The 14,714-nt window shown below is 34.8% G+C and overlaps 1 protein-coding gene across 1 annotated transcript; it reads right to left on the reverse strand.

Annotated features, from left to right (window-relative positions):
* Nucleotides 1–1,316: 1,316 nt before the first annotated feature.
* On the reverse strand, nt 1,317–12,991 carry LOC133199524 (uncharacterized). Its single transcript, XM_061335335.1, has 6 exons — nt 12,726–12,991; nt 10,590–10,910; nt 10,193–10,501; nt 5,448–5,532; nt 2,701–2,903; nt 1,317–1,988 (listed from the first exon to the last, which is right to left on the reverse strand). The coding sequence occupies exons 1-6, from the start codon at nt 12,868–12,870 to the stop codon at nt 1,687–1,689; spliced, it is 1,365 nt and encodes a 454-aa protein (XP_061191319.1). The 5' UTR covers nt 12,871–12,991; the 3' UTR covers nt 1,317–1,686.
* Nucleotides 12,992–14,714: the final 1,723 nt, after the last annotated feature.

A 14,714-nucleotide genomic window follows, 5' to 3' on the forward strand; every position in this document is an offset into this window, starting at 1 on the left:
AGATGCAAATTTTCTCCTTATTTTCAACAAAGCCCTGTCCTAACAAATGATCCCCTGGCTCTAGGGCCATGAATTTCACAATTTTGGAAGAGGTATTCTTGCTCATTATAACCATGCACTTAATTTGTCTGCTTAATATACAGGGGGGAGAAAAGGTTTTAATTTAATGAATTTATGCATTCTCACTACATATGACCAATAGAACCCCTGCAACCTGGGGCCATGAATTTCACAATTTTGGTAAAAGCCTCATTATAATCAATTAACCAAGCCAACAGTTTGAATGCTTGATGTCCTGGAGTAAAGAGGTTTTTTAAAAGATTGCATGGATTTTGATGGTTTTGGCCGCACCTCACAGGCCCAATGGGGATGCAGAGACCATGAAATCAACAATTTTTGTTCTCCTTTAGCCATAGATGCTATATAAAACGTTAAAAGTTTAAAAGCAGATGGACAAAATATGATCAGACAAGCTTATGTACTTTCAGCTCAGGTGAGCTAAAAAATGAAAAAGTTCATAAAATCAATAAAATTTTAAAAAGTTATCCAATCATGATGATAATACCAGGTGCATTTCTTTTTCCTGCAAATAAGGAGTGTACAAATTTTCAAACAAATCCATGCAGTAGTCTCTAAAAATGTGTCCAGACAAAATCATGTCTACAGATATGGTCAGACAGACAACATACTGATTCCAACATACCCAACATATCTTCCCTAAACTTCATTTGCAGGCCAGGAGGGGGGGGGGGGTGTATAAAAATTTTCATTATTTTCATAAACCATTGCAATATTAGTTGAAATCAGAATCCAATACACAGAAATATGTAAATTTGTGTAGTTTCTTCTGTACTAAGTTTTATTGATATCAGAAAAAATCTGTAGGAGGATGACATGTACAGGTAAAAATCAACCCAATACATTGTATATATTTAAGATTTTTATATCATCTTCATAAATACAAGAGTTGCATTGCACATTAACAAAACATTCTTACAAAAATATTTATGACCAACATATATTCCTTTGTGGTTCAGTACAGTAAGACATTTAATTAACAACAAATTTAAAGAATTTGTCTATGGCAATGTTAAGAATTATAAATGTATGTATGTATTATTGCACATGCAGAGACAAAATGTATAGAAACTTGGATGTTGTGCACAAATGAAATCTTATATCACAGTAAATTTGTGTATCTAATATATAATCTCATGACATAAATAAACAACATACCTACAATTTGAATAAGTATATAAGTTCACAATACATTCAAAATTAATGCTGAAACTTTATCTTTATCATTTATTTGGTAAAATTATGTATTACTATACAAGTTTACAGACAAATGCTTGAAAACAGAAATATGATAAACTTATCTTTTTTTAATTGAAAATGACAGGGAATCAAATTAAAAAAAAATAACCAAGCACAAATATACAAAAAGGTAAGGGTTATTAGACATTTGGGGCTTGGCCTCATTTTTTCTATTTTAATAATATTTTAAGACGGTTATAAAATATTGTCCCTTTGGTTTTTCTTTTTTTTCTCTCTCTCTCATGTAAAAAGTGAACAATGAACAAAAACAGTTATAAAACTCAACTCTAATAAATAAAATGTTTCAATGGTAATATTTGTGCAGGAGTTTTCTTCCATTTTTTTAACAAAAAAATATAAAAACACTGTTCATAAGTGTTCATTGGAGTCTTCCAAAGAACCATAAGATTTTGCAGATGTCTGGTGATATCTGGCAAGTCTGTGTCTATTTAGATAATCATTTCTTTGGAAAAAGTCTGTAACACTCCCCTTTATTTTGTTAAATATTCTGGAACCTGTTGACTGAATCTCCGGATGGAAGTCAAAGTCTGCCACTTCTACATCCCTTTTCTTCTTCAGTCTTACAAAGTATGCAGCGGCAGCTATGATGACAATCAGACCCAGCATGCTGAAGATAACTGGCACAGCTAATGGTGAAGAAGATCCTGTTCCTGGGAAATACAAACAATAATCGCCAAAATTCTATGAAATATGTGTACATATATTTCCATTTCTATTTGTTTTCTCATTGATAACTCTTTGAAAGTTAGTTGAATTGATTTCTTGATCATTCTACCGGAATGTAAATTTCGCCAAGCGAAAGGTCAGGAGCTAAGAAGGCCTAATATGCATGTAATTCTCGTGAGCCTGTCTTTGTGTCTGACGCTAAGGAGGCCTAATATGCATGTAAATCTTGCGGGCTGTCTTTGTGTTTGACGTCAGTGGGCGGGGACTATTGAAATTGACATGTGAGGCCTCGTGTAATTTAAATCTATTAGTCTACATTTTTAAAATCTAAATTTACAATTTTATTTCACAATGAATGAAACGCCCGTTATGCAAATTATCCCACGTTTCCAACTATCGTTGATGCCCTGGCATACTCTACTAACTAGACAGTGATTCCTCAAGTATACACATCATACAATTTTGTTCCAGTATGGAAAGCCAACAGGTTCAAAATTCAAACTCTGTAATTCTTTCTGAACACATATTTTTCAAATGTGGGTGTTAGTGTAAATTAGAAAGTTATGATCAGGATTAAATTCTGGTTTTAGTCATAACTTCTTTTGTAAAACTGGGCCCAGGAGTCTTGAACCCTCTTGCTTTCCATATTCCAGAGGGTTATCTTGATGTGTCCCATGTGACTACTAGATCACTTACCACCATTATATACTGACATGACCTGACTCTGACGGCTGATAGAGCTGACATCATTAGTAACAGTGACCTCTGCAATGTATTGCCCTGGGGACAGAACAATCCCGGGGGTGAGGAACCAGCCCCTGGATTTGGGCTCATCACATGACCTGTTGTGTACTGTACTGTTGTTGAGATCCAATATCCTCCAACATACAATGACTTCGCTAGATTAAAAAAAAATACAGGAAGTGGTTACCATTAAGGAGTCACTATCAACAAAACACCAAACACTTCCCACTAAGATGATGTTTAGAAAGAGTTATAATTCATAAAATATATATATATGAATGAAATTCTTACTAGTTAATTACACTTCACAAAGGGACCCATGGACCACAGCACTCACCTGAGTCACTATGGTCCTGCTGTTTGTTTAAAAAAGAATCTCCTGTTTAATTTCATAAAAATTCTGACTCCATATTTTGTGCAGTACAAAAACTTAGCCCTATGGGGGCTATTACTAGGGATGCACGATTTTATCGGTATACCGGTATATCGCGATTTTTCACTGCGTGATACGTATCGTGATACGGAGACTAAAATACCGGTATTTGGTACATACCTATAAATTCCAGAAATTATTCATTTATTTGTTCAAACTATTGAATGACAATTATAGGAAGTGTAAAAAAGGTTGAAAACAGTTAAACAACGGCATCAAAATATGCTTTATATTAAATAAATGAAAATTTAATAAGTAAAGTTATGTTTTTATAGCATATTTTAAAAAATGTTATGGAAATTCATTTGAAATTGTAGTAAAAATTGTGTGTAAAAATATTACGATTTATTGTGATATTTTTGGGAAAAAATCGTGATATATCACGATACGAAATTTTTGCCGATACCCATCCCTAGCTATTACTTAATCAAAGTTGAATCAACACAACATTGGGATGCCTCAATATCAATATGATTAACATGGCCCTGCTGTTCTGGAAATTTTTCTTCCTGTACACATGCACTATGCAGAATTTCTGATTTTAGCCGAACCCTAACACCAGAGTTCATAATTAAAAATGAATCCACACAACTTATACGTAAGAGTGTTCTGTTCATTAATTAATATGATTTAGTGTGACCTTGCCATTCTTGAGAAGATTTCTTCCTACATACTCCTGTGTAAAACTTTGATCCCCTATTATAGCCTCAACCTATTCCTGGGGGCCCTAATCTGAACAAACTTGAATCAAAACTACTTGAGAATGCTTTCACACCAATATGACTAATCATGGCTTAGCAGTTTATAAGAGGAAGATTTTTAAAAATATTTTTAACACTTAATCTCCTATTGTGGACCCTTCCTATCCCCAGGGGCCATAATTTCAACAAATTTTAATCTTAACTACCTGATGATGCTTCAATATTAATATGACTTATCATAGCTTGGCTGTTCTTGAGAAGAAGATTTCTAAGTATTTTTTCCCTATATGTTCCTGTGTAAAACTTTGATCTCTTATTTGTGGCCACAGCCTTAGGCCAGATGTTAATTAAACATTCTGAATCTACAATACCAGAGAATACTCCCATACCCATCTTGAATCTTCTTCACCCAAGGATGCTTTGTGGCAAGTTTGGTTGAAATTGTTCCAGTGGTTCTTGAGAAGAAGTTGAACAAGAGGCCCATGGGCCAGAACGCTCACCTGAGTTACTTTTGCCCTGCTGTTCTTCACAAGACCTCCCCTTTGTAATATTTATTGTGGCCCCGCCCTACCCCTGGGGGCTATGATTTGAACAATTTAGAATCTTCACTACCCAAGGATGCTTCCACATAAGTTTCAGCTTTTCTGGCCCAGTGGTTCTTAAGAAGAAGATTTTCAAAGATTTTGCCTATATATTTCAACGTAAAACTTTGATTCCCTATTGTGGCCCCGCCCTACCCCCGGGGCCATGATTTGAACAATTTAAAATCTACACTACCCCAGGATGCTTCCACATAAGTTTCAGCTTTTCTGGCCCAGTGGTTCTTAAGAAGAAGATTTTCAAAGATTTTGCCTATATATTTCAACGTAAAACTTTGATTCCCTATTGTGGCCCCGCCCTACCCCCGGGGCCATGATTTGAACAATTTAAAATCTACACTACCCCAGGATGCTTCCACATAAGTTTCAGCTTTTCTGGCCCAGTGGTTCTTGAGAAGAAGATTTTTAAAGATTTTTCCTATATATTTCTATGTAAAACATTGATTCCACATTGTGGCCCTGCCCTACCCCCGGGGGTCATGATTTGAACAATTTAGAATCTACACTACCCCAGGATGCTTCCATATAAGTTTCAGCTTTACTGGCCCTGTGGTTCTTGAGAAGAAGATTTTTTAATGACCCCACCCTATTTTTGTCTTCTCTTGATTATCTCCCCTTGTGAGGGGACTTGGCCCTTCATTTTAACAATTTAAATTCCCCTTCAACCAAGGATGCTTTGTACCAAGTTTGGTCAAAATTGGCCCAGTGGTTCTTGAGAAGAAGTCAAAAATGTGAAAAGTTTACAGACGGACGGACAGACAGACAGACAGACGGACAGACAGACGGACAGACGGACGACGGACAAAATGTGATCAGAAAAGCTCACTTTAGCCTTCGGCTCAGGTGAGCTAAAAATGATGTAAAAAGTTTACAGACAGACAGATGGACACTGGACAAAATATGACCAGAAAAGCTCACATGAGCTATCAGCTCAGGTGAGCTAACAAGAAAAAAAGGGATAATAACCTGCCATCAAAGGTGATATTGAGTTTAATAGGTTCTCCAATAATGGTCTCTGAACTAGATAGGATGTTCACATACTGTATCTCATCTGTAAAAGATAAACATTTACTGTGAATATACTACACGTACTATCTCAAAGGTTTCAATGTAAACCCATATCAATGAAAGATAAAATAATTATCTATTGGTATTTAACCTATTAATAACCTCTTTGTACTGACAACATAAATGACAATATGTTAGGGTTAATGTATGAGTAGCGCTCCATTCCTTAAATTGCTTTTAAGGAATGGAGCACTACGAGTATATTAACCCACTTAAAATCCACCTTTTTAAATGGTATTGTTTGTTAATATGTAATAAAAAATATATAAAAGATACACAGTAATATATATATATTTAACATATTAGTAGTAATTTTAATTATATATATGTATAGAGAGAGAGAGAGAGAGAGTAAGGCGAGTAAAGTGTTAAAAAGTAAATTTAAAAATTTATCGACTGTCAACAGCTTTGATAGCTTAGTTAGTAAGATGAAGGTACCGGGATTGATTCTCAGTGGTACAAATATGATTTTTTTCTTGTCATGTTGATCTTTCCTCAGTAGAGACACAGGAAGGAGAATTTGAACATTGAATTCCTGTGTATCTTCAAGTATTCAATGAAAACTTCAACTAAATGAGTTTATGTTAATTTTGGCACTCCACATATACCTATAGGTCAATGTACATGTAGATATGTACATATTAGATTATTGTTACAATGTATTATGATTCACATTAACACATACAGGGTCAACAGGATACAAGGTTATCTATATAAATAAAGGCCAAGCTTGATAAATACTGGTAGATACTAGATGTTCATTGTTTTGATGTAACTGTATAATTTCATAAGATAGTGGGACTGCATAATATACTGGCACATGGCTTAACATCTGATAAAGCCCCATCCTCCAAATCATGGATTTCAATCTTAGTTAAATTGGGTACTTCTCATACAGAAAATCAAAAGCCTGAAAGGCTTCAATGGCATCGAACACGAAAAACAATTTCAAAACATTTTTTTTAATTTAAAGATAGCAGTAGGTCAAATACATGTAATTGACTAATGAAAATGTTAAGTTTTTTTAAAACAAAATGTCGAATTTACAGTCTGGGGCATTATGCCATGGTCCGAATAGAGCAGGGTTCGAATTGACTAGACACTGTCGAACATGTTCATGCTGGATATCAAACTCATCTTTTCAATCAACTAAAGAAATATCAAGGATTTTATGAATATTATTCTAATTGTCAATGTCTAAGCATTGTTTTAGTGCATCTAAACAACAACCGTAACTCGCTCTGTTACGACTACGATCGAGATATGATCGGGCGTGGTACTGGTAGGCCTATACGGTAAAATGCGATATGGAAGAAATAGTGAAATACAGTAATAGCTTCAGTTTTTATGAAAAAAATTGGTTATAAGATTGTAATAGTAAGGTTTACATTTGGAAATTCAATCCTTTTAGTCTTCTAGCATTCGTGTTAATTTAATATTGTGGTTATTTTACCGCCTATTAATATAAGTTGTTTGTGTTTACATGGTTCTCCTTTGTAAATGTTATTCATGTAATTCAACACAGCCTTTCTTTAGAAATTCATCCGCAAGAACTGTCACGTTTTTCTTGTGTGAAAATAAAAATTAAAACAGGGTATCTTTGTTATATGACAAATTATTTGTAGATATAATTGATGCAATTTTATTTTCAAGCTATTATTCACTGTGAATATTTTCAAAAAAGTCGATTGTTATTGCTATTTTCTTTTGCGGATGTATGGACTGACACATTTGGTCGCGTAAAGTTTGGTTGCCCACTAAATGGCATTCGAGCTCAAGAGCTCGATGCCATAAAAAAGAAAAGCAACTTTATATAAAATTAATTACAAAAGGATATAAGATGAAATGAAATTTGTAATGGCTATAAGATGAAAGCAGTTATTGAATTCTGGAACATGTACAACTTTTGAAGGTAGCATACTGTCAGAGTGAATTGTATGACATTTTGTATCTTTAATATTCAAACATTTTTTGTTTTGACAATGAGCTTTCCCCATAATGCTATGAAGATTACGGTTATGGTTCTGCTTCAGTTCATTTAGTTTTGCTAACTCCAATAAGTTGTCCAATAAGTTAAACTAATGTTGAAAAATCTACCCATTTCAACTATAGCAAATAATATGAGCTAGGAAAACTCTCAATATATTTTTTTTCTCTTATAACCATAAAACTCTGCTTTGTGACATCTAGAGATATTTATGTGAACATGATTATATCAAAGAGTTCAAAATCTCAATAATTCATTTTGTGAAGAGCAATGAAAAAAAACAACCAAAAATAAAAATAAAAAAACATTTTAAAACAAAGCAATTTTTTTTAATAATAGTGAAATATCAAAAGTCATAAGTTCCTGAGCAGTAGACTAGTGTGATGTGTTTTCCATGATGAAATCATCAACGGAAATGAAGGTAATGATGATTTTGCTTTAACTGAATGCACATATTTTAGGTCAAGAAATCCTAGAGATTTTAAGACACATTTAACACTTAATATCAGAGGAAACATAAACCATTGGGGAATACACTACAGTTTTAGAACTATAGAGGCACAATCCATGAGAAGTTTACTGACTCTAAGTGGAGAGAATACAATGAGTGAAAGGAGAGGGTACAATGAATGAATGGAAAGGATCAATGAGTGAATGGAGAGGGTACAATGAGTGAATGGAGAGGGTACAGTGAGTGAATGGAGAGGGTACAATAAGTGAATGGATTAGGGTACAATGAGTGAATGGAGAGTGTACAATGAGTGAATGGATTAGGGTACAATGAGTGAATGGAGAGGGTACAGTGAGTGAATGGAGAAGGTACAATGAGTGAATGGAGAGGGTACAATGAGTAAATGAGAGGGTACAGTGATTGAATGGAGAGGTTACAGTGACTGAATGGAGGGGGTACAGTGAGTGAATGGAGAGGATAAAATGAGTGAATGGAGAGGGTACAATGAGTGAATGGAGAGGATACAATGAGTGAATGGAGAGGGTACAAAGAGTGAATGGAGAGGGTACAGTGAGTGAATGGAGAGGGTACAATGAGTGAATGGAGAGGGTACAATGAGTAAATGAGAGGGTACAGTGACTGAATGGAGGGGGTACAGTGAGTGAATGGAGAGGATAAAATGAGTGAATGGAGAGGGTACAATGAGTGAATGGAGAGGGTACAGTGAGTGAATGGAGAGGGTACAATAAGTGAATGGATTAGGGTACAATGAGTGAATGGAGAGGGAACAATGAGTGAATGGATTAGGGTACAATGAGTGAATGGAGAGGGTACAGTGAGTGAAAGGAAAGGGTATAATGAGTGAATGGAGAGGGTACAGTGAGTTAATGGAGAGGGTACAATGAGTGAATGGAAAGGGTACAGTGAGTGAATGGAGAAGGTACAATGAGTGAATGGAGAGGGTACAATGAGTAAATGAGAGGGTACAGTGACTGAATGGAGAGGGTACAGTGACTGAATGGAGGGGGTACAGTGAGTGAATGGAGAGGATAAAATGAGTGAATGGAGAGGGTACAATGAGTGAATGGAGAGGATACAATGAGTGAATGGAGAGGATACAATGAGTGAATGGAGAGGGTACAGTGAGTGAATGAAGAGGATACAATGAGTGAATGGAGAGGGTACAATGAGTGAATGGAGAGGGTACAATGAGTGAATGGAGAGGGTACAGTGAGTGAATGGAGAGGGTACAATGAGTGAATGGAGAGGGTACAGTGAGTGAATGGATTAGGGTACAGTGAGTGAATGGAGAGGATACAATGAGTGAATGGAGAGGGTACAATAAGTGAATGGATTAGGGTACAATGAGTGAATGGAGAGGGTACAATGAGTGAATGGAGAGGGTACAATGAGTGAATGGAGAGGGTATAATGAGTGAATGGAGAGGGTACAATGAGTGAATGGAGAGGATAAAATGAGTGAATGGAGAGGGTACAGTGAGTGAATGGAGAGGGCACAATGAGTGAATGGAGAGGGTACAGTGAGTGAATGGAGAACAAATACTCCTGCAAGTAAGAGCCTTGGTTAACGTCCCTAAGCTCCTTATATACCTCGGACTCTTACATCCAAAGGCCATTTTCTAACGAGCTTTTAAAATGATTTAAAAAAAAAAACAGAGAACAATAAGGAAACAACTTACTGGCAGATTTGAGACATAAACAAAATTTACATAGTTTTAAAAAGTGTCTTAAGACTCACCTGTTTAAAATGGCATTTCATTATTAATATAGTAACTATTTAAAATTTTATGTTCTTGTTTATACACATACTTTATGGACTCTGTTTAATATTCTATTTTATGTTTTAAGGTTATTTCTCCCAATTCAATAATGTATATAGTTATAGCTACTTTAGGATCTAATTTTTAAATAATTTTTATCATTTTATTATTATTATTTTTAAATATCTATGTCTATTTTAAATATCTATGTCTATTTCAGATTCTTAATTATGTGTTAATTATTGTATATTTTTATATATATTTTCAAGTACTTTAGAGTAATTTTAATTATATTTAGCGCTATATGAATTTTATAATAATAATAGTGAACACTTAGTGAACAAAAAAAGTTAAACACTTAACCACTGCATAAACACAGGCTGTAGAGCAACTTATAGACTGAATTGTTAATAAGCACTACTCACCCTCCAAATAAATAGATTTGGACCAGGTTCCCTTTAGTTTTTTCTGTGCATCAACTAAATCCATGGTGACTTGTACCCGAATGTTACACATTCCAGTTCTGTTGTGGATAAATTCAAAAAAATTGACATTTTCTTTGGTTTCCACACGCTGGCCATCTATGAACCATTCAAACCAGTACGTATGTGCCGAAGAAAACTTGTCAGTTAAGTTCACACTATGCTGTATTATTCTTTTTGTAGAAAATATGCCTTGGGTAGTATTTACATGGGTGACATTTTGAAAAATGTGAGCTTTTCCATTCAATGATGCTGAAAATAAAATAAAATCAATTTAACCTAAAAATGCACTGATTATCATCATTGATGGGAGAAATTGGGAGCTTTGTCAGCTGAGTACCTGTTAATTCAAATATAGTATGGTTCTCTGCAATCTTTCTGTAAACCCTTATGTTTTCTTTATGCTGTCTGTAAACACAGACTTTCATTTGGTATTTGTTTGGCAAGATGAGTTCCGAGTCAAACATATAGGATGATATATTGCTTCTGTAGTTGTCTGTTGTCTCCAGTATGTCAGTATAGTCAGCGTCATTCATCCAATGGTACAGGAATTCCTTTTTATTGATGACCACAGATTCTGCAGACAGCTCGGCAAGAAAATCGATCTCTGACCAAATGACAGCAGGTCCTGTGTTTGACACATCAACTTTGAAATTCTCTTCTGTATGTAAGTATACAAAGTAGTATTTTAATCAAAGGTACTGATTACAAAAAATAAATATTCATATTTATTAGGAATATTGCAGGTAGTTAAATTCTAAATGAGCTAGTTTGTTTAGGAAATTAAGTACATGTATTCAGAGATAGAGCATATAACAAAGCTATTCTCCAGCATTCCTTCCTCCTCCAAAAGAAAAACAACAACAACTAAACAACAACTATTAAATGCAGATAGAACATGTAGTGAGTTTTTGAAAATGCTATTCAGTGACCAAAATTTTATGAAAAAGAGTGACATAGGCTGAATACAGTAGTTCTTTTAAATGGACACTCATGTTTGTATGAAGTTTGGTGAACTATATACTGCCTGCTACACTTTCCCCTGCTCAAAGAAGCTTCGACCCGAAGCTTAGCATATGGATTTTCTCTGAGTGACAGGACAGGGACCTCTTCAGTAACAGCAACCAATGCCATCCAGGGACACTAAGTCTATACATGGACATAAAGTCTTACCCCTAGAGCCTCTCGAAGCAGGACTGAAACCTCTCTAGTAGCGGCAAACCATGCCATCCACAGTCTGTAAATGGACACTAAATCCTAGCTCTAGAGCTTCCTGAACTAGGTCGCCAAACACCACTGACCAGAGTCACTCATCTTCACAATGTCAAGGTTTTGTGATATCTTTCCTCTTCACAAACCCTTGACAAAAGTCATTATTTGAAAGGTGGGCTTGTGGTTATACAAGGTAATGGTTAATTTAAACCAACCAATGAGAATATATCTTTCAAATCCAGTGTGTTCAAATGGCTCAAAGCCATAGCTCATTTTTTGTGATTGTAACGAGAATGATCTTCCAAAAATTATTCTCCGATATTTTATTTGAGGTAACTAGTCACAATTCTGACAATATTGGCACTTAATTTTCCATTTTAAAGACAAGTCATATTCGTTTACAAAACTTACTAGGTTTTTTCTGATTGGTTTCAGTCCTAGATCAGGAACAAATGAAGTAGTAGCTTTCTAGCCCAACTTTTAAATAGCAACTTTTATGAAAAAACAATATCACAAAACCTTGACATTGTGGAGATGAAAGTCCCTATGCAGCCACAAACTTTGTAACATTGAAGTGTCACCTATCCAACAGTCCAAAGCCTATATATAGGCTCACCATTCCTTAATACTTGCCTAATATTGAGGGAGACTCTACGTACGTACTGCATTACTAGAAAAGCTATAGTTTATTAGTGAGGCAGTATAAGTTCAATATACTGTCCTCAATGCAAGATTAGGAAATGACAGAGAGAAATAATATCCCAGGGATTATAAGTTTGTTCTATTACATGTATGATTGGCACATATTTCCTGATAAAAAAATTAATTTGTAATATTATAACAGGATTTTTTTTCTGACATCATCAATAGAATGATTTTCTGATATAGTATTAAAAATTTAAGTTCTTGATATCAAGAATTATTTTTTGACATAAAACATTGTTTTCTTTTAATAAAATGATTTTTTATATCATAAAATGGTGTCTCGAGACACTTTTTTTTTTAAATAACATATGTATAAGAAGTGAATATTAAATAAAACTCAGTCTCACATCTCTTGGTAAACCATGATAACATCTGGTCCTCACTTTACCAACTTCAGCAACTGACATAATGATTTAATCACTACTGGTCATGTGGAAATTGTCACGAAATATTTGCCTTCTTTAAATAGTTACATGTACCCCTTACTACTGTATATAAAATTGTACCCTGTGGTACAATGCAACTGTTTGAACAATTAACAATATGTTCTCACACTTACCATCATGCTCATCTGATGCTACAGGCTTCTCGGCTATCTTTATTAAACCCGAATTCAAATCTTTTTTAGTTACCATCTGATCGCATTTTCTGAAACAGTGTGCACTCGATAACATTAATAACAAAACGACCACCGTGGTGAACATCGTATAGATCGAGCAACTTATCACTTAATTTCATTCATTCTCTTGCAGTCTGGTCACTCTCCTCATCACAAAGTTTGTTTCTCCTTTCACCATTTCTGTTTACAAGCACATACAATACATTTTAAGAGTGTCACATGCTGAAACATGGGGGAGGTAAAATTACGTAATTAATCAAACTCCGCCCACTTTCAATATTATGTCGTTCGACAAAATATTCGTTTTTCGCTCTCTACCACCGCTAATATCAGACAGGAGAGAGGAACGAAGACAACTCTGCATAGGTATAGACCCTAATCCAAATGTGTCAAGATGGGCAAAAAAGAAAAAAGAGGCCCAAGGGCCTTAACGGTAACCTGAGTGTAATAAAACATTGTAATTAATTGATCCAATATAGAAGTATAAAACTGGAGTTGCTGTGGACGAGCTCACAAAGTAATACCTCCTGCTGCTTTTTTTTAAAGTGCCCATTCAAATTTTGCAAATGTGACATTGAACTTGCCAAAAGACTTGGATTAAAAAAATTACATATCCTCTGCTCATAAGTAATCTTTTCATGAACTATGGACATCCAATATTTTTCCATTAGAAAATTAATTACACCCGACATGAATTTTTACTTTTTTTATATCAATGACCTTGAATTTGCCACTGTTATGACACACACTCAGGTCATAAACAATTTTTGTACTAAGTATGAGCTTCCAATGATTAAGAATTTATGCCTTTTCTGCCACTGAACTTTAACTTGCAAGAATGACATTTGGTCAAGGTCAAGACACATCCTTAGGTCATTAACAATCGCTGTACTAAGTATGAGATTCCAATGATTCTCTATTACAATGTTATAGTCCCAACAAGAATTCTATACTTTTTCCATCAGTGACCTTGAACTTGCCTGAATGAATTTTGGTCAAGACACACCCTTAGGTCATAAACAATCTTTGTACTAAGTACTTTTTCTGTCAGTGACCTTGAACTTGCCAAAAATGACCTTGCATTAAGGTCATGACACATTCTGGGGTCATAAACAATCTCTGTACCAAGTATGGGCTTACAATGTTTCTCCATTACAAAGTTATAGCCCGGATAAGATTGCACAGACAGACTGACAAGGTGATTCCTATATACCCCCAACTTTGTTTCCCAGGGTATAACAATAAAAAAAAAATAACATAGATGAAGTTATGCTGCCCAAAAGCAAGAAAAATAAGATGATCAGGGGTCAACAAAATAGTTAGTCTGCTACTCAATAACAAATCTTAAAGTTGTTCTGTTTACTTGCCTGTACTTGCCCCAGTAAGTCGCTATCACCATTCTGACCAAACTAAACAATAGTGCTTGAACACTATTAGAAAATGCAGGGGATATGAAATTAATAATTTTGGAAGAAGCATTCTTGCTCATCATAACCATGCAATAAGTTTGTCTCCTAAAAACCCAGGAGCAGAGAAGTCAGATATTTAGAGAATTTAAATGCATTCTCAATATCTGATCTATAGAGAGTCCTACCCAACATCAAAACCCCTGACCCAGGGGCCATGAAATTTACAACTTTGGAAGAGACACCCTTGCTCATCATCACTATACACTTACTTTGTTTGCTTAATACCCAGAAGCAGAGACTTTTTCAGAGATAATGCACTTTCACTATATAATGAATAGAGGCCCCCAAACACCAGAAACCCTAGCTGACCCTTGGGTCACAAATTTCACAATTTTGAAAGAAGCACCCTTGCTTACTATAACTAAGCACCCTTGCTTACTAAAACTATACATTTACTAAATCTAAGACCAATTAGAAACCTTTTTTATTTCAATATACAATTAATTAATATCAGTGAGAG

This window comes from Saccostrea echinata, unplaced genomic scaffold, assembly GCF_033153115.1.
Source record: "Saccostrea echinata isolate AGI-Se365-2 ecotype Australia unplaced genomic scaffold, CSIRO_AGI_Sech_v1 ptg000034l, whole genome shotgun sequence".
Lineage (NCBI taxonomy): Eukaryota > Metazoa > Mollusca > Bivalvia > Ostreida > Ostreidae > Saccostrea > Saccostrea echinata.